General features: G+C 41.8%; 2 protein-coding genes across 5 annotated transcripts in view; one reads left to right on the top strand and one right to left on the bottom strand.

The window, feature by feature from the left end:
• Positions 1-9,257, top strand: part of VSIR (V-set immunoregulatory receptor) — a 58,983-nt gene extending 49,726 nt beyond the window's left edge. The window contains exons 6-8 of one of the 2 annotated variants that reach the window (XM_056530715.1): positions 3,001-3,028; positions 4,973-5,160; positions 6,103-9,257. In XM_056530715.1, coding sequence (XP_056386690.1) covers positions 3,001-3,028; positions 4,973-5,160; positions 6,103-6,134 — 248 coding nt within the window. In that variant the 3' untranslated portion in view covers positions 6,135-9,257. The remainder of the gene's footprint in view (positions 1-3,000; positions 3,029-4,972; positions 5,161-6,102) is intronic. The other variant, XM_056530714.1, reaches the window with a different exon arrangement.
• CDH23 (cadherin related 23) overlaps positions 1-24,864 on the bottom strand; it is a 1,135,250-nt gene that overhangs the window by 202,892 nt on the left and 907,494 nt on the right. The window lies entirely within an intron of this gene.

Here is a 24,864-nt window from a genome sequence, read left to right on the forward strand (position 1 = left end):
CTCCCTTAAAGATCACAGTGTCCAATGGAGGCAAAGGAAGTGCTTACATGTCAATAGTACCAACTAATAGAGCCATGCATGTACTGCCACACAGATCCATGTATAGTGGATGTTTACATGAGCTATAAATGTTACAAAAATTCAAAAGATGTATGTCACGATCACACCCTATCGGTCCAGCCAAGACATTAGAGAGAGTGTGATGGTGCAAGGGTTAAAGCCGCCAGACCTCTGGGTATCCACTGCTAGTCCCAACAAGTCACCAAATTAACCCTTAGATAAACGTGTTCCCACCAGAGCTTCCTTCAGAAAGGTGAGCTCATATATTTAGAGATCAAAGACCAGGGCTGATTAATTAATTAAACATTTAATCTGATAAAAGGTATCACAGTGATATATATATATATATATATATATATATATATATATATATATAAATAAATAAAAATACAGGAACAAATGACATACAGGTACAAAAATATATAAAAGAGTTTTGCAAGACAAGTTCAGAAAACAAAAGATGAAGTTCTTACAGCATGATGATATAGCAGTCCATGAGAGTGAGTTCCAGCTGTTCTTAGGATGGTCTTGTCAGCTTTGGGCACAGCCTTGAACACCCTGAGTCTAGCATTGTTAAAATATTATATATCTGCCTTTTTGGAGGGAGACTCCATTCCCCCCTCCCCTCTGATCCCACCAGGGGTGGCATCTCTGTTCCTGGCCCCCTTATCTGGTTGATTATATGATGGGACTAGAGTGCCCGTACATCCTGCTGCTTCAAAAGAGCCTCTGACTTCAAAGGAGATACAAACAAACAGCCAGACCCCCAACAAAAGGATACACCGTCTGATGGTACAAAAGGATACATGTCTTGGATAATCCATTAAACACAGTTATAATTTATAATACACATATAGGATTTTAATAATCAGGCCTTGGGCCTGACACCTCCCCCTTAAGATGGGGACAGAGAGATCTTGCCTCTCCAGGCTGATGGATCTGTCTCCCTTAACCATCTATTTATTTTCTTGACACCACAGGCCCTGCATTCCCAGGCAAATATGGCACTGAAGGGGCCTAGTACCTGATTAAACTGCCTCCTCCTTTCATCTGAGAGCTGTGGATTGATCTCCACATCCTGAAGGGATCCCTGGCTCTTGGCTTCCTCCACTAGGTCTAGTAGGGGATCACTGCCCAGCCCTTCCTTTGGTACACTACATACACTGAGTACCACCTTCTCATGGTCATAGTATGCCATATTAATGTGGTACTGTCTCTGCCTCTGACCTTTCTCATCAAGGGCAACTACATATGTGGTGGGTTCTAGGCGCTGCAGAATGGGGAAGGGACCCCACCGATTGTACAAATGTTTTTAGCATTTGTTTCAAGGTGCCATTGTTACCGGACACTCTGTCCAACCAATGTAGAGGGTTGTGATCAGTTATGACAGTAAAATCCCTGCCATACAGGTATGGCTGTAATTTTTGCAAAGCCCAGACCACAGCTAGACATTCCTTCTCTTTGACTGCATAGGCCACTCCCAAATGTCCTGCCAGGGGGGTCTCATGGGCCAAACTCAGCAGCTCTTTCCTGTACTGCCTAGGAACCACTAACGGCCTTTCTCCCTCCTGGGCCCCTAGCATGCCTTTGGAAAGGGACTCCCAGTACAAGAAATCATTTTCCCAATATACCCGATGCCCCTCTGTGTCAACATCTGTATGCTCAGCACGTTATCTCAGCCCTTCAAGGAAAGGGTCACTGCGCAGAGCTTCCTGGAAATGCTCATTTCCCTCCCCCCCATCTCGTGGTATCAGGGAGCACATTTCCCCCAGGTGAACTAGCATCTCCACCTTCCTCTGCTGGGGCTTGCAAGTCACACAGCTTGCCCCTTGCATCACCATCCTCCCTTCCTGTTCAAGCTGCAGCCCTGGCATGCTGCTGACGCGTTACCACTGCCACCATTGGTATGCCTCCCTGGGGTTTACCTTCCTTCCCCTCAGTTCCAGACATAACAATACAGGCATCATACACAGGGCTATCACTCCTTCCCTCCTCCTCCTTAGGCTCACAGGATGGGGATATATCACTCACTGCTGGTCCCTCATCCTTTCATGTCACCAGGGGCACACCAACCCCCTCCCCCTAGCCCATCTCCACTAGGTTTTGACATTGGCAATGCATTGTCACCACATTTTACAATACACCCCATTTCACTTTTGGAAAACATTACTGGTTCAGTCACAGGTAAAAAATTATCAATCCCCTGCACTCCCTCCCAGTTACCACATTTCGCAGTGTCTCCCAAAGTCTCGCACAGTATCTCAGAATGAACAGGGCTCTCTTCTAGCCCTTCCGGTGTGCAGGTAGTGTCCTCTGGAGCATAATGACAGAGCATCCAACCCAAATCATTCCCCAGCAGGACATTAACAGGGATGTCCTCAGAGACCCCCACCTCCCGCAAACCTATATGTATCTGCCTTTTTGGAGGGAGACTCCATTCCCCCCTCCCCTCTGATCCCACCAGGGGGGGGGGGGCATCTCAGTTCCTGGCCCTCTTATCTGATTGATTATATGATGGGACCAGAGTGCCCTTACATCCTGCTACTTCAAAAGAGCCTCTGACTTCAAAGTAAATACAAACAAACAGCCAGACCCCCAATAAAATGTAATACACAAAAGGATACACTGTCTGAATGACCTCTCACCCATGTCTTGGATAATCCATCACACACAGTAATAATTTATAAAACACATATAGGATTTTAATAATCAGGCCTTGGGCCTGACAATGTACCTGATTTCTTAGAAGATATGTGTTTTTAAACTAGGTGTATTTCTCACTGCCTACCCTTTCCAATTTCATTGGCGCAAAATATGCCATTATTAATATATGTGCTGATGGTAAACATAAAATTAATCACTGTACCATTAGCAAAATGAAGAGAAAAACTAGTGTGTGATGCAAGCAAACACAAATAACCTTTTATTTTTGTTTTCTAGGAGCACAGGAGTTGGTACGAATGGACAGGTAGGTTTAAATAAACACTATGAAGCACTAGGTAATGCTAAGAGATCCCAGTAAATATAGGATTTTTATATAGAAGTGGAAACACAAACTTAGGCTACAGACCCTTAATTTCATACCAAACATATAAAATGTATGTACCCAGTAAATAGAGGTGACACAAAATGCCAACTTATTTCTAGCTTGAACAGCTCTTATTCATTACATTACAAATTACTACATGCATACATTCACTCGTACAGGATCTGCTACATATTTTGTGCAGTTTATTTTGCTACTCATTAACTTCAAAATCAGCTGCAGAAAATATTCAGCAGATCCTGTACGTGTGAATGTACCCTAAGAGGTGTGTCAGGGATTTTTAGCAGGTGCTAAATAGAAAAATTACTTATATTTACCTTCCACATTCCGGCTGTTCTCATGGAGCTTCTGCACCCACTTTGCAGCACTCCCCGGTTTAAAGTTGATATGTGGTATCGTCAGCTGAGTGGGCAATACCATGTACCAACCCTCAACCCAGCTATGTGAGAGTGGCGGTGGGGGAGCAAAAAAGGTAAGTATGGTATTTTATTTTATTTTCATTTGACCTGTCTGGGCATAGTTCTATAAACTTCTTTAGGACACAGTGATTTTTATTTTTGCACTATTGTACTATTTTTTCCTTCAGCATATACCCATAGCTTGTTGTATTTATGTTAAAGCAGAGGTAAGATTACCTCTAAAAATATACAATAAAACACACCATTCAAGGCATTACATCAGGCCTACTATAGTTATTTATGACAGGTAAAAGGACAGACAACCAATCTTATTAGTCGGTTTCCTTGCTGTAGAAAGTACACAGTTAATAAAACTGTAGGGCTATGTTCACACGGCAGAAAATTTGCAGAAAACATTGGCAGACATTCTGCAAATTTACTTGTTCTGCCAGCAATAGGACCACTTGGAAATGCACCGACTCCATAGATGGCAATGGATTTTCGTGTTAAAATTCGCAGAAACAATAAATGTTTAAATTTTTTCTGCAGAAGTGGAAATCGGGATTTCCATGGCAGATGTTTCTGCAGCAGAAAGTTTGCCGTGTGCATGGTGCAGCAGAATCCCATTAAAAATAATGGGATTCTTCTGCAGCGGAATTTCCGAGTGGAATATTTCTGATGGAAATTCTGCTGTGTGAACATAGCCTAATGCCTCATTAAACTTAGATCAGCACTTTAGAACATTACATGGTTTGGCATCCCTGTGTGGAGCGGCACACATACTATCACTAAATCATTTGTGCAGCACATTGCTGCATATCCCCTTTTCACTTAGGGAGATGTGTGGCAATTTATTTTTATTGATGTCAACTGATCACTGGCCCTATTACAGAACGATATTGGCTGATCGTCTTCCTATGTCATAGGCCTTTAGTCCATAAAACTCTGAAGTCACACAAGGGTCCTAAAATTTGAAGGGGCTCAGAAGACTTCTATCTCTATCCCATATCAGAAGAGCAGAACTATAAATCACATATGTAGACAGTATATATACATTTTTGGGGGTTTTGGGGTATACTCCTTGTTTTTGCCTTTATTTGAGTTTGTAGTGCAGCTTATCTTGGAGTGTAGTCAAAATTTCGGTATGACATATTGTGTCTGCAATGTTGCAAGATTTCATAGTGTGGTGAATGCAAAAAAAATAATAAAAAATACTTTAGTCACGTAGACCAAATGTAGCTACAGACTTTGCTTGGCAGATCTATCCCTATGGCAGTATCATGGGCATGCTACGGTATAGGTTAAAACATTTTCGACAGTATCTTGATGTATACGAGCATTGGAGCCCCAAAAGGGAGCATTGTTTTACTGTGTTGTTCGATCCCAAGGTGTTTAACATAACATAGCAAACATTGTTTGTCAGTCCATGTAGTATATATCCCTCACCATGAATTATTTATTCTTACAGTGAAGCAGGGATCGAAGGTATCGAAAATCCTGTCTTTGATGATGTCCCTGTTGCACATACTGAGCAAAGGCCCAAACTCATTTTCATGGCCAGTCGCCAGCCATCAGATTCAGGACGTCATCTGCTCTCTGAACCCAACACTCCTCTCTCCCCATATGGACCCAATGATTGCTTTTTCCCTTCACTTGGTAAGTTTGTGTCTGCAAATTTGTTTCCACTGCAGAAAACTAACTAAAAGTTCTACTCTTTTCAAGTTGAAGTAGCTCTAAATTTAAAAAAATATTTGACAAATGAGGGTCCCGCCTCTGGGACCCATACTTATTTTTTTGTCCCCGCTGGCCACCACATCCACATGGGTATTCCAGAGAAGTGTCTGGGATTACAGAAACCACTGAGTTTGCTGAATTTCTGTAACTTCTATAGAAATGAATGGATGTTGCATAAACAGTGAATCATACTGTGCTACACTTTTCCATGCTTGTAATTCACTTCTATAGGGGTTACAGGGAAAAAAAGACAGAGAGCTTGACTGTTTCTGTAATCCTGGCACCGTGGATGTAAAGGCCAGCGGCACCCACAACAGGTGGTATGGGGAATCCAGTACTGGAGATAATTTTGGGTCTCATCGGTGGTACCCACATCTATTAGACATTGTTAAAATTAGCTCTGATTTTAAATTGTTACCCTGTGCAAAAATGTACAGTTGTTAAAAGTGACCAACTAGGGGCACTTATCACCCCAAAACACCACCTTGTAGTAAAGATTGCCCCTGTGCCACAAATATATCAGCCTCTGCTGCACATCATTGGCTTGGTAGCAACTGTTGACCTGTTCCTGACATCAATCACTTCACTATAGTCATAGGCACCTGCAGCTCATTGCAATAACTGCAGTTTTTGTTCAGTTTAGCATTTATCATCTGTACAGATGTAAACGTACAGGCCCAATTGTGCTAAATTATGACTATGAATAATGCTTTAGGTTACCATAACCACAAGGCCTAGTACATCTCTTTAGATAATGTACTTGAGAACCTCACTGTTTCTTCTTATCTAGGAGATTCCATAAGCAGATTTTCAAACTGTAACAGAAAACATGACTTCCATAACCTATTTCTCAATGTATTACAGAGCCAGTGCCAGATTCTCCCGATCCAGTATAAACAAAGGCTACAAACAAGAACGTCTCCAAATTTCAAGAGAAAATGACTATTTTGTTGACTTATTTAAAGTCTGAGCACTTTGATGTCTAATCTAGAACCATCATTTATACAGTGTGAAATACAGGAAAAAAAATCAGTTTAAAACTGGACTCCTATTCCTGAAATATCCCAGATTGTATAAAACCGAAGATTGACATTGCCCAAAGTCCTTACTATGGAGGATATAGAAGAAGAATATGAATCATTTTAATTTTGTACATATTTTTTTAATGATGTTTTAGCAAAGTTTACTATAGAATGGAATATATTTCTGAATATTTGTACAAAACTGTTGGAAAAATATTTTATATGCAGTCCTATGCTCTTTAAGCAATTGCCTGAAGCCTGTAAAATAGCAATATAAGATCCTTTGATCAATGGAAACTAAGATAAAGAGAGCTAATCTATACGCAAGAGCTGAATTGTGCCTGGTAACATGAACTTGTATTATGTATGAAAGTAATAAAACAATAAAGAGGTGTAATATGGCATACTCAGTAGCCAAATATTAGTGAAGATATGTCAAAGCTACTAAGAAAAAATGGAGTAGCTGTTCATGGAGAAAGCAAAGGAATTTCCTTTTATTTTAATGTTTCTTCCTATCACATCTGTGAATTTATGTAGCCAATATAAATCACATGATGTCGTATAATAGTATTACATGTGTGCTACAGTAGCCTGGTACATAGATGTATTTATGGCAAATTAGAGGCATTGCCTCATCAGCACATAGTCTTGGACTTTAAAGGGGTACTCCCCTGGCCAGCGTTTGGAACTAAATGTTCCGAAAGCTGTTTTCATGCTGCGGGGGTCGGCCATGCCCCTCGTGATGTCATGGTCACACCCCCTCAATGCAAGTCTATGGGAGGGAGCGTGACAGTGGTGTGTCAGAGACAGCCAAGGACTCTGAAAAGACAACAGCAGTTTTCTGCATATTAAAAGCGGTTTTCCAATTATAGGCTAAAGTGACAAAAATACATTCTTGTATACATTCTACGTACTTGTAGACCCAGTTTTTTAATTTTTAAAAGGGGTAATAGGAAAAAAAGCCCCCCAAATTTTTTAACCCCATTTCTCTCGAGTAAGGAAATACCTCATATGTGTATGTGAAGTGTTCGGCGGGTGCTGTAGAGGGCTCAGAAGGGAAGGAGCAACAATGGGATTTTGGAGAGTGAATTTTGCTGAGGGGGCATGTTGCATTTAGGAAGCCCCTATGGTGCAATAACAGAAAAAAAAATCACATGGCCTACTATTTTGGAAACTACACCCTTCAAGGCACGTAACAAGGGGTCCAGTGAGCCTTAACACAAAACAGGTGTTTACCGACTTTTCATTAAAGTCGGATGTGTAAATGAAAAAAAAAAATTTTCACTAAAGTGCAGTTTTTTCCCCAAATTTACAATTTTTACAAAGGGTAATGGGAGAAAATGCCCCCCAAAATTTGTAACCCCATTTCTTCTGAGTATGGAATTACCCCATGTTAGAACGTAAAAAGCTCTGTGGGCGAACTACAATGCTCAGAAGAGAAGGAGTCACATTTGGCTTTTGAAAAGCTAATTTTGCTGAAATGGTTTTTGGGGGGCATGTCTCATTTAGGAAGCCCCTATGGTGCCAGAACAGCAACAAAAAAAAGCACATAGCATGCTATTTTGGAAACTACACCCCTCAAGGCACGTAACAAGGGGTACAGTGAGCCTTAAGACCCCACAGGTGTTTAATAACTCTTTGTTAAATTCAAATGTGTAAATTAAAAAAAAAAATGGAGGGTGCTTTCACATGCTAGTGACTAACAACGGGTTTCCCGCTGTGGGAAACCCGCTGTGAATTACGCTACCATTCATTTGAATGGGTCCGAGGACAGTCCGCAAATCTGACACTATTGCGGACTGTCTGTGGACCCATTTAAATCAATGGTTGCGTAACTCGCAGCGGGCAAACCGCTGCTAGTAATAGCGTGTGAATGCACCCTTACAAGGGGTAATAGGAGAAAATGCCTCCCAAAATTTGTAACCACATATACCTTATTCCAAAATGGGGTCACATGTGGGGAGGTCCACAGTTCTGGCACCATGGGGGGATTTGTAAATGCACATGGCCCCTGACTTCCATTCCAAACAAATTCTCTCTCCAAAAACTCAATGGCGCTCCTTCTCTTCTGAGCATTGTAGTTTGCCTGCAGAGCACTTTACATCCACATATGGGGTATGTTCTTACTCAGAAGAAATGGGGTTATAAATTTTAGGGGGCTTTTTTTCCTATGCTTTTTTATTTTCCCATCTAACTTTAACAAAAACTCGTCAAACACCTGTGGGGTGTTAAGGCTCACTATACCCCTTGTTACATTTCGTGAGGGGTATAGTTTCCAAAATGGGGTCACATGTGGGTATTTATTTTTTTTGTGTTTATGTCAGAACCGCTGTAAAATCATCCACCCCTGTGCAAATCACCAATTTAGGCCTCAAATGTACATAGTGCACTCTCACTCCTGAGCCTTGTTGTCAGCCCGCAGAGCATTTTACGTCCACATATGGGGTATTTCCGTACTAAGGAGAAATTGCGTTACAAAGTATGGAGCAACACCAGCATGTTAGTGTAATGTTTTTTTTACACTAACAGGCTGATGTAGACCCCAAATTTTCTGTTTCATAAGGATGTAAAGGAGAAAAAGACCCCCAAAATTTGTAACGCAATTGCCCTCGAGTACGAAAATACCCCATATGTGGCATTAAACTGTTTCGGGGCTCCGAAGTGAGAGAGCGGCATGCGCATTTGAGGACTAAATTAGGGATTGCATAGGGGTGGACATAGGGGTATTCTACACCAGTGATTCCCAAACAGGGTGCCTCCAGCTGTTGCTAACCTCCCAGCATGCCTGGACAGTCAGTGACTGTCCGGAAATGCTGGGAGTTGTTGTTTTGCAACAGCTGAAGGCTACATTTTAGAAACCCTACAGTGTAAGGGGGTGTAAATGTAGTGTTTTACCCTTTATTATGTGGTAGTGTAGTGTTTTCAGGGTACATTCACATGGGGGGGCAAACCTCCAGCTGTTTCAAAACTACAACTTCCAGCATGCACTGACAGTGCATGCTGGGAGTTGTACTTTTGCAACAGCTGGGGGCACACTGGTTGGAAATCCTTCAGTTGGGTTCTGTTACCTAACTCAGTATTTTCCAACCAGTGTGCCTCCAGCTGTTGCAAAACTACAACTCCCAGCATGTACTGATCGCTGAAGGGCATGCTCGGAGATGTAGTTATGCAACAGCTGGAGGGCTACAGTTTAGAGACCACCGCTCAGTGATCTCCAAACTGTGGCCCTACAGCTGTTGGAAAACTACAAATCCCAGCATGCCCAGACAGTAAACTGCTGTCTGGACATGCTGGAAGTTGTAGTTTTGCAATATCTGGAGGGCTACAGTTTAGAGACCACTGTATAGTAGTCTCCAAACTGTAGCGCTCCAGATGTTGCTAGGCAACTCACCGGCTTCCGTAGTCTGCACCAGGGAGCCAGCCGCACGTCATCGATGCCCGCTGCCACCGCCGATCGCTGCTGGTGGTATGTGACCCTCCGGCGCTGGTCACAGGACAGTTCCCCTGTTCTGCCAGGACTGCTGTGGGTGGGCAGAACGGGGGAACCAAACTTTAACCCCCCTGCCCCCGATCTGTTATTGGTCGGTCGCTTCTGACCGATCAATACCAGGGATAGGAGGGGTGGCACCCCGGCCACCTCACTCCTATCCCTTTAGAGGGATCGTGGGTGTCTAGGACATCCCCAATACTCTTTATTTTCCGGGTCATGGGAGACCCGTATGACCTGGAATCGCCGGACTGAATTGACCGGCGATTTGCAGTGATCGCCGACATGGGTGGGTCTCAGGACCCCCCCAGGGGTTTGCACTGGGTGCCTGCTGAATGATTTCAGCAGGCATCTCGGTCTGGTCCCTGCCCGGTGAGTGGCGGGGACCGGAATTCCCATGGGCGTACAAGTCCCTAAGTAGTTAAGATCAATTAAGAATTTTCTTATATTTTTTTCTGAAAAAGAAGAGGCTACTCATCTGGTTTTTACTCCCTCGGAGATTAGAAAAATCACATCTGTACTAAGCCTCATAAGATTGTATATATCTTATGGATTTTTATAGTCCAGGACATACTGTATACCAAAATATTATTTTGTATATGAAATCCGCATATTGTATAATTCTTAGAAGTTTATTGTTGCCTTTGTTCTAGTCGTATTTTCTTCAGTATAAAAAATCGTTTGCTTTTGTACGTCTTCATGTGCGGTTTTAAATTTTATACAGCAGCAAGACTATTGTAGCAGATTTACTGAAAAAAAGACTCTGCAGAACTAATAATGCATTAACATCGGTCCATTTACCAAAAAAAAGTAGCTCAAAGGCTATAAACTTGTCGGCTGCATGATGTAAACCACTGTTTATAGCACTCTTACATGTATATGTAAATAACCGTATTTACACTGAATTAAAATGATTGTTTATTTCACTTTATGGATGGCAAAGGCTGACTTTATAGCATAGTTCCTATCTACTTTCTGAAAATGTGAAGAACACAGCTTAAATGGGCACTGTCAGGTTCAAAAACTTCATTCATAAGAAAAATGTATTTCCTTTTTCCAGAAATCATGGCTTATAAAATCATGGCTTTGTCCAAGCTGAAGCACAGGCATGGACAAAGTCCAGTAAGTGAGGGTGGGCTAGTACTCCTCTGTGCTCTCTCCTGTCTGATAGGACTCCTCTGTGCTCTCTCCTGTCTGATAGCACTCCTCTGTGCTCTCTCCTGTCTGATAGCACTCCTCTGTGCTCTCTCCTGTCTGATAGCACTCCTCTGTACTCTCTCCTGTCTGATAGCACTCCTCTGTACTCTCTCCTGTCTGGTAGTACTCCTCTGTGCTCTCTCCTATCTGATAGGACTCCTCTGTGCTCTCTCCTGTCTGATAGTACTCCTCTGTGCTCTCTCTTGTATGATAGTACTCCTCTGTGCTCTCTCTTGTCTGATAGTACTCCTCTGTGCTCTCTCCTGTCTTATAGGACTAATTTGTGCTCTCTCCTGTCTGATAGGACTCCTCTTTGCTCACTCCTGTCTGATAGCACTCCTCTGTACTCTTTCCTGTCTGATAGGACTCATTTGTGCTCTCTCCTGTCTGATAGGACTCCTCTGTCCTCTCTCCTGTCTGATAGGACTCCTCTGTGCTCTCTCTCCTGTCTGATAGGACTCCTCTGTGCTCTCTCTCCTGTCTGATAGGACTCCTCTGTGCTCTCTCCTGTCTGATAGTACTCCTCTGTGCTCTCTCCTGTCTGATAGCACTCCTCTGTGCTCTCTCCTGTCTGATAGCACTCCTCTGTGCTCTCTCTCCTGTCTGATAGTACTCCTCTGTGCTCTCTCCTCTCTGATAGCACTCATCTGTGCTCTCTCCTGTCTGATAGGACTCCTCTGTGCTCTCTCCTGTCTGATAGGACTCCTCTGTGCTCTCTCCTGTTTGATAGGACTCCTCTGTGCTCTCTCCTGTCTGATAGGACTCCTCTGTGCTCTCTCCTGTCTGATAGCACTCCTCTGTGCTCTCTCCTGTCTGATAGCACTCCTCTGTGCTCTCTCCTGTCTGATAGCACTTCTCTGTGCTCTCCCCTGTCTGATAGCACTCCTCTGTGCTCTCTCCTGTCTGATAGCCATCCTCTGTGCTCTCTCCTGTCTGATAGCCATCCTCTGTGCTCTCTCCTGTCTGATAACCATCCTCTGTGCTCTCTCCTGTCAGATGGTACTCCTCTGTGCTCTCTCTTGTATGATAGTACTCCTATGTGCTCTCTCTTGTCTGATAGTACTCCTCTGTGCTCTCTCCTGTCAGATAGTACTCCTCTGTGCTCTCTCTTGTCAGATAGTACTCCTCTGTGCTCTCTCTTGTCAGATAGTACTCCTCTGTGCTCTCTCTTGTATGATAGTACTCCTCTGTGCTCTCTCTTGTATGATAGTACTCCTCTGTGCGCTCTCTTGTCTGATAGTACTCCTCTGTGCTCTCTCCAGTCTGATAGGACTCCTCTGTGCTCTCTCCTGTCTGATAGGACTCCTCTGTGCTCACTCCTGTCTGATAGCACTCCTCCGTACTCTCTCCTGTCTGATAGGACTCCTCTGTGCTCTCTCTCCTGTCTGATAGCACTCCTCTGTGTTCTCCCTGTCTGATAGCACTCCTCTGTGCTCTCTCCTGTCTGATAGCACTCCTCTGTGCTCTCTTTTGTCTGATAGCACTTCTCTGTGTTCTCCCTGTCTGATAGCACTCCTCTGTGCTCTCTCCTGTCTGATAGCACTTCTCTGTGTTCTCCCCTGTCTGATAGCACTCCTTTGTGCTCTCTCCTGTCTGATAGTACACCTCTGTGCTCTCTCCTGTCTGATAGGACTCCTCTGTGCTCTCTCCTGTCTGATAGTACTCATCTGTGCTTTCTCCTGTCTGATAGCACTCCTCTGTGTTTTCTCCTGTCTGATAGTACTCCTCTGTGCTTTCTTCTGTCTGATAGGACTTCTCTGTGCTGATAGTACTCCTCTGTGCTCTCTTCTGTCTCATGGGACTTCTCTGTGCTCTCCCCTGTCTGATAGTACTGCTCTGTGCTCTCTCCTGTCTGATAGTACTCCTGTGTGCTCTCTCCTGTCTGATAGTACTCCTCTGTGGTCTCTCCTGTCTGATAGGACTCTTCTGTGCTCTCTCCTGTCTGATAGGACTCCTCTGTGCTCTCTCCTGTCTGATAGGACTCCTCTGTGCTCTCTCCTGTCTGATAGGACTCTTCTGTGCTCTCTCCTGTCTGATAGGACTCCTCTGTGCTCTCTCCTGTCTGATAGGACTCCTCTGTGCTCTCTCCTGTCTGATAGGACTCTTCTGTGCTCTCTCCTGTCTGATAGGACTCCTCTGTGCTCTCTCCTGTCTGATAGTACTCCTCTGTGCTTTCTTCTGTCTGATAGGACTTCTCTGTGCTGATAGTACTCCTCTGTGCTCTCTTCTGTCTCATGGGACTTCTCTGTGCTCTCCCCTGTCTGATAGTACTGCTCTGTGCTCTCCCATGTCTGATAGTACTGCTCTGTGCTCTCTCCTGTCTGATAGTACTCCTCTGTGCTCTCTCCTGTCTGATAGTACTCCTGTGTGCTCTCTCCTGTCTGATAATACTCCTCTGTGCTCTCTCCTGTCTGATAGGACTCTTCTGTGCCCTCTCCTGTCTGATAGGACTCCTCTGTGCTCTCTCCTGTCTGATAGGACTCCTCTGTGCTCTCTCCTGTCTGATAGGACTCTTCTGTGCTCTCTCCTGTCTGATAGGACTCCTCTGTGCTCTCTCCTGTCTGATAGGACTCCTCTGTGCTCTCTCCTGTCTGATAGGACTCCTCTGTGCTCTCTCCTGTCTGATAGGACTCCTCTGTGCTCTCTCCTGTCTGATAGGACTCTTCTGTGCTCTCTCCTGTCTGATAGGACTCCTCTGTGCTCTCTCCTGTCTGATAGGACTCCTCTGTGCTCTCTCCTGTCTGATAGGACTCCTCTGTGCTCTCTCCTGTCCTATCAGACATAGAGGAGTGCTAGCCCACAATTAGTTTTGAATCTGACAGTACCCATTTAAAGTTTAACTTCCTTTCCAGTGCTACAGCAAATATGTGTCAGACAGAAAGAGGCTTAAGAGAAATTGCTATATGAGAATGCTGCTGTAGATACTTGAATGATCACACTTCTGCATTTATACTGCTGAATATCAAGATAAGAAAACAACATTGATGTGCTGTAGCCAAGAGTAGCTAATATTAGATTACAATTGGTTTCAATTTAGTTAAAAATAACACTGGTTACATAATTAAAAAATTTTTTTTATCTGTTTTTCTTATACCTCATGTATTACCTATTGCTCATGTATTTTCTTGTGTACTGCTAATGCAGTTTGTCTTCTGTACAGCAAGTGTATTTAAGTGGTTATCCAGGATTAGAAAAGGCAGATCAGTTCAAATGAGTAATGCCAAGTTGTAACACCACACAGAAGAAAACAACTTTGAAACAAAGCAACTATGTTTTTCTAACCCGGGATGACCCCTTTTACCCATTTAATGTTTATGCACAAGGTTGTACAATTCACCTAGAAGCCTATGGGCTTAAAGGGATACTCTGCTGTAAACATATTATCTCCTATCCAAAGGATAGGGGATAAGATGTTAGATTGTGGGGATCCCGCCTTTGGGAACCCCGCGATCTCCGGGCCAGCAGCGGAGGTGTCCGGAACATGGAAGCTTGTGATGGCTATTACATCGCAGTCCTGCCTCCTCCCATAGACTTGAATAGAGGGGGCATGGCGGCTGGCATCGCCGGTCATTGGGCACAGAGCAGAGTTCACTCCGTGCACCGAATGACAGGGGTGCTGCAGCGAAGATTGCTTTGGATAGGATTTTTCTTTGGATAGGAGATAAGATGTTCACAGTGGAGTACCCCGTTTAACCATGTCGTTTCTTTTGGCTACAGAATCCTATAGAAAGAAAATTATGACGTTCTACAACGCATTACGTATCTAAGTGAAAATCTGCTCTAGAAGCATTATTTGTCTTTTTTTTTTTTAAACATTCTGTTAACCCCTACAGGAGCCATGACGTAAATGTTCGTCATAGTGCCGTTACCATTCACGTATATTTACGCCATGAACATGAAGCGAGCACAGGAGCTGCATTTTATTGATACTATCAGCAGCACGGACATCAACTATCTCATTAATGTCCACCATTGACATTTTAGATGCAGTGAACAATGCTGATCACTGCATCTTAAGCAATTGAGGGCTTTGAATATACTCATCGGACCACCCGCAGTGCAGTTGGGGATCTCAGGGGTTCATGGTTGCATGGTCTGCCGTCTGACAGGCTATACAAGTAGGAATAATAAAACAATAAATACCAGCGCTATGATAATAAGTAAAAATGTTTATTAATAAATAACTATACTGATCATTTTTAGCCAACTGCCGTTCTTTGAAAATCAGCTGAATGGCGAGCTTATTATACTGAGCCTCCAGCATCTATAGCAATCTAATAGCGTGCTCACTATAATACTGCAGAGGATCTCTGTTCTTCAACAAGAATATAAACCTCTTTATTTGCATATTTTTTTATCTGTGTATTTTTCAAAAAGATATTAATGAAAGACGGGATACCAACTGCATGTTGCATGCCACTAAAGGAATAACAGGATATACATACAGTCATGGCCGTAAATGTTGGCACCCCTATAATTTTTCAAGAAAATGAAGTATTTATCACAGAAAAGGATTGCCGTAACACATGTTTTGCTATACACATGCTTATTCCCTTTGTGTGTATTGGAACTAAACCAAAAAAGGGAGGAAAAAAGTAAATTGGACATAATGCCATACCAAACTCCAAAAAGGGTCTGGACAAAATTATTGGCACCCAGGTGTAACAGGTGTGGGCAATATAAAAATTACACCTGACAGCAGATAAAAAGGACAGAAGTTCACTTAGTATTTGCATTGTGTGTCTGTGTGTGCCACACTAAGCATGGACAACAGAAAAGAGTAAAAGAGAACTGTTTGATGAATTGAGAACCAAAATTGTGGAAAAATATCAACAATCTCAAGGTTACAAGTCCATCTCCAGAGATCTAGATTTGCCTTTGTCCACAGTGCACAACATTATCAAGAAGTTTGCAACTCATGGCACTGTAGCTAATCTCCCTGGGCGTGGATGGAAGAGAAAAATGTATGAAAGGTGTCAACACAGGATAGTCCGGATAGTGGATAAGCAGCCCCAAACAAGTTTCATTGATATTCAAGCTGTCCTGCAGGCTTAGGGAGCATCAGTGTCACAGCGAACTATCTGTCGACATTTAAATTAAATGAAACACTATGGCAGGTGACCCAGAAGGACCCCACTGCTGACACAGAAGCATAAAAAAACAAGACTACATTTTGCCAAAATGAACTTGAGTAAGCTAAAATTCTACTGGGAAAACAGCTCGTGGACAGATGAGACCAAGATAGAGCATTTTGGTAAAGCACATCATTCTACTGTTTACCGAAAACGGAATGAGGCCTACAAAGAAAAGAACACAGTACCTACAGTGAAATTTGGTGGAGGTTCAATGATGTTTTGGGGTCGTTTCGCTGCCTTTTGCACTGAGTGCCTTGAATGTGTGCAAGGCATCATGAAATCTGAGGATTATCAACGGATTTTGGGTCGCATTGTACAGCCCAGTGTAAGAAAGCTGGGTTTGCGTCCGAGATCTTGGGTGTTCCAGCAGGACAATGACCCCAAACATACATCAAAAAGCACCCAGAAAGCAACAAAGCGCTGGAGAGTTCTGAAGTGGCTAGCAATGAGTCCAGATCTAAATCCCATTGAACACTTGTGGAGAGATCTTAAAATTGCTGTTGGGAAAAGGCGTCCTTCCAATAAGAGAGACCTGGAGCAGTTTACAAAGGAAGAGTGGCCCAACATTCTGGCTGAGAGGTGTAAGGAGCTTATTGATGGTTATAGGAAGCTACTGATTTCAGTAATTTTTTTCCAAAGGGTGTGCAACCAAATATTAAGTTAAGGGTGCCAATAATTTTGTCAAGCCCATTTTTGGAGTTTGGTGTGACATTATGTTGTATTTGCTTTTTTTTCCTCCCTTTTTTGGTTTAGTTCCAATACACACAAAGGGAATAAACATGTGTAAAGCAAAACATGTGTTACTGCAATCATTTTCTGTGAGAAATGCTTAATTTTCTTGAAAAATTTCATTTACAGCCATGACTGTATAAATGAAAGTTTGCATATACTGTCAACTAATACCAGACAAACAGCATATCTATGACATATTCAGTACGTGATTGTCTTTTTTGCAGAACTTACATTAACTCCCTACTACTAATAAATATTAATTTTCTGCATTATTTTTATAAGCATCATTGGAAACATCTATATTAATGTCAGTAGTCGGATAAACCGGTATCTCTTTGTTGTCCCATCTTCCTCAGACAACAAATAGGTACAGAAGAAGTGGAAAAGTTCCTATTTTTTCTTTTATGTACAAAAATATATCACTGTACATACACTTAATCCTACATATTGTGGTTGCTTACCCATACAGGCTTGCACTATTGCACCTTTTCTGCATGTAGCCTTTCCACTAGGGACAGCCTTGAAAAATCACAGCTAATCGTCCAAAATAGGTATATAAAGCAGACATTTTACCACCTATACATGTAATTTTTTAGCTAATATTCTTATGCACATTTTCTACATCATTTGTATTATAGCTGCCTCGTCCTTTACCTTTTGGAATGCCACTGAACTCCAGGGACATCATTGGCTCCTGAAAGATTTTCAATTTTTTTAACTTTTTATATATATTTATTAATAAACATTCTTACTATTATCATAGTGTTGGTATTTATAGTTTTATTATTTCTAGCTTTGAAATTGTATTCATGGTCTACAGGGATCCATAAAAAATACTTGGCTGCTTATTTTTAGGTTATCACAGGAAGCGCTGGTATAATCACATATATTTTAGGCTGTACAAGTAGAAGGCGATTTTACTGATCAGTTAGAGAAATTGGCATTTAGCCAATCTCTTACCACCATGGTGTAATGGGTATGCTCCATCCTGTTGGAACCACTTGGTGTCCTTCACCTAGCCTTTTAATTTGGGTCATTAAAGGGATGTTCTCATGCCTTTTTCAGCTCATAGCAGAGCCTCCTCATCTTGCTATATGACTGACTTTGTACAAGTTACCACCACTTTGCATAACTCACTGACACAGTACAGCTTGCAAACAAGCAGAAGAGCCAATGTCAGTGAAGATGTTTACATAATGATAAGGTTCCTGGCAGATAAGGTTCCTCTCCTTTCTGCAGAGAGTGTGTGGTGCTTCAGAGTAAGGAGAGTAGGTCTGTAGCCTAGACAACCAGCGGTAAACAAGAGGCAGAGAAGAGAAGCTGTAACGCGAAAAGGAGGCATGTTTGAAAATGGGTATTTTTTTAAAATATTATTTTAAAAATAAATATTATTAAATATTTACAAAAATATTTACAAAAGTGTATAACTTTACATGCCCTACAATTTACAAACTGGTAATTGAGATGGGACTACCCCTTTAACTGGTCTCTTCACATGGTGAGGTAGGTCTCACCAAATCTCACCAATAACATGATCATCAAAGAAAAATGGTCCCAACACATGATCATTTCATAAACAAAGATTTAGGAATATTTCCCATGTGTCTAGACTTTAAGGACACCCTGTAAATTGTTAATTATATATATGTATTTTTTTACAGAAATAAGGCATCAAAGAAAAGCACACACCTCCATTTTTTTTTTAATCCTGTGGCCTATTAGCCACCTGCATGATATACACTGTACACTTTCACTCTTATTGACTCTGGTCCAGTCCTGCCCTGTATCATTTGCACAGCTAAATCTGTTATGTGTGGAAAGAAAGTCAGTTTCCCAATTTCTATGAGAAAGACATCATGGTTCTAAATGGAATGCATGAAAAAAGTGATTTTGATACGACACATCACACATTGTATATTTCATCAGGTCTGAGTTCTGTTCATGTGGTAAAGGGCTGGACTGGGCCTGTGACGATAAATTGCCAATAAAGGCATTGGTAGGAGAATTGAATGCCCTGCAGTGTACATCATGTAGGAGACTAAAAACAAATGTGAGATACTTTTCTGTAAAAAAGTCTAAAAGGAGAAAAAAATTGAAATGAGATTTAAATACAGAGGATATCCTGAATCACTGATAATAGACTTAAAGACCTTCCCTTCTCTTAATCCTGGAAATAACAGGAAAAGTATTGGCAGAGAAGTGCTAACTAGAAATTAAATGAATGATCATAGTATAGAATAAAAGGATGTAGAAACATATTCTCAGATAAAGATACAGACACTAAATCGAAAAGCTTTAAATTTGCTCAATATATATCCTATAGATAACAAGTATAAATGACACTAAACTAAAACCCCACAAGGCTCTTGACTACAATAAAAGGGGTGATACAAGACAAAAAAGTGCATTTTACTGTATCTCTTCAAGATTACAAAGAGTTTAACAAAATCTGTAAAAAGGTCATAAAGCTGTAAAAAGGTCAGAGCATGTATGGCCCCTAAGTCATTGTAACAGAGTTGGTTACTGAAGAGAAAGCAGACATACAAAGTAGCTTCTTTCGTTTTGTATATGCCAAAAAAAAAAAAAAAAAGTTGGTGTGGGTGGTGCCAGTGCTGGTAATTAGAGATGAGCGAACTTACAGCAAATTCGATTCGTCACGAACTTCTCGGCTCGGCAGTTGATGACTTTTCCTGCATAAATTAGTTCAGCTTTCAGGTGCTCCGGTGGGCTGGAAAAGGTGGATACAGTCCTAGGAGACTCTTTCCTAGGAATATATCCACCTTTTCCAGCTCACCGGAGCACCTGAAGGCTGAACTAATTTACGCAGGATACGTCATCAACTGCCGAGCCGAGAAGTTCGTGACGAATCGAATTTACTGTAAGTTCGCTCATCTCTACTGGTAACGTAGTGAATGTAGATATTTTAAAGTACATAAATGTGAACAAGGTGTTTGGACTAGATGAATTACACCCATGAATTTTAGTTTAATTATTTCTGTACACCTGACAATATTTAGGCATTTTTCAGTGATTAGCCTGGTTCCAAAGGGTAAATGTGGTGCCAATCTAAAAAAAAATTCCCCAGGTAATTATAGACCAGTAAGGTTAATGCTTTTTGTTTAAAAATATTAAACTCTTAAAGGGTACCTGACAGCTGTTTTATGCTGCTCAAACTATAGACAGCATGAAACAGCATTAGCATTAAGGCAGAGAAATCATTGCTTTAAAAGCCATCAGGAATAGTCTAATTGAGGGTTATTGTTGGTGATAAGTCCAAAAAGTCACTTTCATATCTTTACATGCTCTGGCAAAATCAAAGCAAATCTGTGATTGGTAGTTTTGGCTTCAGAAAGATTGATAAATCTTTGCATATATGTTCAGAAATATAATTTATAAGTTATTGAACACTAGCTCAAGGACTGTTCTCCGTGTTGGAAAATAATTCCTACTTAGAATAATACTTGGTTATAAGTTATACCCTCCAAGGTTCAGTGCTTGGAATGCTATTGTCAATGTATTTATAAAAGGGGTTCTATGATTTAATTAAAAAAAGTAACTGCTACCTGCTAAGGCTATGAAACAATAAATAACACCATACTCATCCCTTCCTCTTAAATGCCGATAGTTTGATCCACCCCAGTCCCTCTGTTTACTTACCATTATCATATGCTGTCCTGCCTCTCCTGATGATGTTCTGAACCTGATACAGCCAATCATTAAGGCAGGACAGCAGGTGATCAGGGTAAGTAAACACAGGGACAATAGCACGCTTGCCAACTTTTCAAAAGGGAATTTATGGAGATGTAAGAATCAGTGGTGAGTAAAGCACAATTCTTCCGTGACCTGACCATTTATATAGCCTTACCTTTTTGCGATTTCTGCCAGGTTAAGGGTGTCTAGGTTTTGGATCTGTTAACCTATCAGGGCCCCTCAGTTAACATGGACTAATTCCAGTTTGAGATAGAACAGCTACCTATGCCATTGAGAGATTCTTAAAAGATCAGGGGCGAAAGAACCTAATAATACATAAATTAATAAAAATCCTACAATGTTCCTTCTTCGCAGCATACTTTCTACAAGATGGCATCACACAGTTGCTGCAGATTTGTCGGCTGCACATCCATGATGTGACTCTTCTGTTCCACCACATTGTACAGGTGATCTGTTGGGTTTAGATCTGGTGACTGTGGAGGCCATTGGAATACAGTAAACTCATTCTCATGTTAATGAAACCAGTATGAGATGATGTGAGTTTTGTGACCTGGTGCATTATTCTCCTGGAGGTAGCCACTAGAAGATTGGTACACTGTAGTCATAAAGTGCACCAGCAAAATTTCCCCATCCCCCCCACCCCCCACAAGCCTGAACTGTTGGTACAAGGCAGGATGGATCTATGCTTTTGTTTTGTTTCTGCCAAAATCTGACCTTGCTATCTGAATGTTGCAGCTGGAATCGAGGCTCATCAGACCAGACAATGTTCTTCCAGTCTTCCACTGTTTTCCAATTTTGGTTAGTCTATGTGAATAGTAGCCTCTGTTTTCTGTTCTTAGCTGACAGTAGTGGCACCCAGAGTGGTCTTCTGCTGCTGTAACCCATCTGCTTTAAGGCATGACCTGTTGTGCATTCAGAGATGGTATTCTGCATACGTTGGTTGTAACAAGTGGATATTTGATTTACTTTTTCTGACCATTCTTTATAAACCTTAGAGATGGTTGTGCGTGAAAATCCCAGTAGATCAACAGAGTAGCCTGTACGTCACCAACGACCATGCCACATTCAAGGTCACTTAAATCCCTTGTCTTTCCCATTCTGATGCCTGATTTGAACTTCAACAAAGGTGTCTTGACCACATCTACATGCCTAAATGCATTCACTTGCTGCCCTGTGATTGGTTGATTAGCTATTTGTGTTAAAGGCAAACTGAACAGGTGTACCTAATAAAGTGGCCAGTGAGTTTCTATGTTTTGTTTTCCGCATACATAATAACTCTAATAAACCTTTACGCACACCTAGCATTCTAAGTTCTAGACCTTTTTACACTTCATGTAAGTACACATAATTATAAATCACTGGTGTTGATTATATTACCTCAAATGTGATAAGTAATTTTTCGGCTTTTTCCTACTATACCAGCAAAGGCTTAGCCATTATGTGCTCCTTCCTACAATATATATCACAAAAGCATCACATTAATTGTGTACAAAAACAGGCTAATAAAGGGCAACGCATCATATACAATTTAACTCATAGTAACCATGGACAAAGTGTCATCGTAAGCTGCACAATTTGCAGAAAGTAGCCAAGGAAACACCTGGTGGATTTGTCTTGTTCCTGTGCGGTTTTTAAACAGCAGAAAAAAACAAATCAATTGATTTTCTAATAAAAAAGGAACTACCAGAATGAATCATATTGAAGACCTAGTTTTGAAAGGTAATGGGAGCGTCTTTCATAACCAGGAGAAACTCATTGATAGTAATACTTCATATCTGACACAAAGTGAAAAAACTAAAAACAAAACAAAAAAAATAAAAAAAGAAAACACCTTACGCATTACCTCATAAACATCTGCAAGGTGGAGCTCACAATAACCACTGTGGTAAACATGTTACTTAAAGCAGTCTAAACAACAAAGAGCAGCCACCTATTTAGCTGCAATTCGGTACTCTGCCTTTGGCTTTTTATTAAAGGAGTATTGATTAAAGGAGTACTGCAGCCATAGACAATTATCCCCTATCCGCAGTGTCTGACCACGGGAGGGGGGGGTCCGACCGTTGGGACCCTCCGCACTCTCCCATATGCGTACCTCACTGAGGTTGACAACCCGCCCCCACCATACAGCTCTATGGGAGAGGTGGGGATGCACGAAAGCTGCATCTCCGCCTCTCCCATAGAGATACATGGAGGGAGTGTGTCAGCCGTGGCATCATGCTGTGACCTGCGGCCGAGCTGCGGCCGAGCACAGGATTTTAAGCTGTGTTTAGTAATTTACTTTACATTGAAATCTGTAGCAGAAAATTCTGCACATTAAAGTTAACGATAGTACAGTAAACAATTGACCTTCTCATTATGGTGACATCCAGATACATTTAAGGGCAGCTGATTTTGCTACCTAGAACTTTCCTAGACGAAGGAGGCCGATATTGCCTCTGAAACGCGTCGGAAGACTTCTTGGACCATCCGCAGTCCCGTAGTGACGTCACTCACGGCTAACTATTGACCGGACGTGTAACAAAGTGTGACCGGGAGCGATAGAGATGCCATCGGACGGGGCAGTCTCCCGCCCGATCCCAGCACCAGGAGCTACACGAGGATATCCCCAAACGAGTCCGTACGGTACTTGAACCTAAAATCGCCAGGATTATAAAACGTCTACACATATGCAGGTACCCTATACATTATTGGAAAGTATGTACGGAATATACTTTGGAACTTTATGAAAGGAATCTCCTTTTTTTCAGTGTAGGTTTGCGGCATTCATACTGTACCCTACGCACATAGAGAACGGCGCTAGTGGCCCAAAACCAATAGCACCTTGTATACAAGAGGATCAAGTGACCAAATAAAATGCTGAGATACCTAACAAACGCCCAACCAATCCTTCTCCATCAGTTGCTAGTAGTAACGATCTGTCTTTCGTTTCTATTTAGATGCACTTTATCTGACACACCCACTACCTCATTTTTGGTTCTATTGTGGAAACACAACATACTTCTATCAATACAGCAACAATAGGTGCGTATAATACATCATTTTTTATATATTACAAAAAAACATATTCCTTTTTACCAATAATGTTTTCCTTATATTATTTATTCATTATATATTTTTGGCCACACAGGTATCCTATTGATTAACCGGCTCACCAACCTACCACTGAGAGGTGATCACAATACCGGGTCTTGTGCAATATTAAATTTTTTTATTTATTTGAAACACTTTATATTTCCAATAAATTAGTGTCTTTTATCCTATTTATTGCGCCAGTATATATTCGTTTTGATTTTGCAACACATTGACTTCAATGGGTAAGAAAATATGGCATGTGTGACCCTACCCTTGTGAGTTAAGACAGTGATGGCGAACCTTTTTGAGCCCGAGTGCCCGAACCGTAATGCACACCAACTTTTTTCCCCTCAAAGTGCCAGCACAGCAATTATATCAGAATACACATTGGGGTTGGCAGTATAGTTCCCCACATTAGGTGCAGTATAGTTCCCCCACATTAGGTGCAGTATAGTTGCCCCACATTAGGTGCAGTATAGTTACCCCACATTAGGTGCAGTATAGTGCCCCACATTAGGTGCAGTATAGTTGCCCCACATTAGGTGCAGTATAGTTCCATCACATTAGGTGCAGTATAGTTCCCCCACATTAGGTGCAGTATAGTTCCCCCACATTAGGTGCAGTATAGTTGCCCCACATTAGGTGCAGTATAGTTACCCCACATTAGGTGCAGTATAGTTCCCCACATTAGGTGCAGTATAGTTGCCCCACATTAGGTGCAGTATAGTTACTCCACATTAGGTGCAGTATAGTGCCCCACATTAGGTGCCATATAGTTCCCCACATTAGGTGCAGTATAGTTCCCCCACATTAGGTGCAGTATAGTTGCCCCACATTAGGTGCAGTATAGTTTCCCCACATTAGGTGCAGTATAGTTGAACCGCATTAGGTGCCATATAGTTCCCCACATTAGGTGAAGTATAGTTCCCCCACATTAGGTGCAGTATAGTTGCCCCACATTAGGTGCAGTCTAGTTCCCCACATTAGGTGCAGTATAGTTGCCCCTCATTAGGTGCAGTATAGTTGCCCCACATTAGGTGCAGTATAGTTCCCCACATTAGGTGTGCAGTATAGTTCCCCCACATTAGGTGCAGTATAGTTTCCCCACATTAGGTGCAGTATAGTTAGCCCACATTAGGTGCAGTATAGTGCCCCACATTAGGTGCAGTATAGTTGCCCCACATTAGGTGCAGTATAGTTGCCCAACATAAGTTGCAGTATAGTTGCCCCACATAAGGTGTAGTATAGTTGCCCCACATTAGGTGCAGTA

This window comes from Hyla sarda, chromosome 7 (genome assembly GCF_029499605.1).
Source record: "Hyla sarda isolate aHylSar1 chromosome 7, aHylSar1.hap1, whole genome shotgun sequence".
Classification (NCBI taxonomy): Eukaryota; Metazoa; Chordata; class Amphibia; order Anura; family Hylidae; genus Hyla; species Hyla sarda.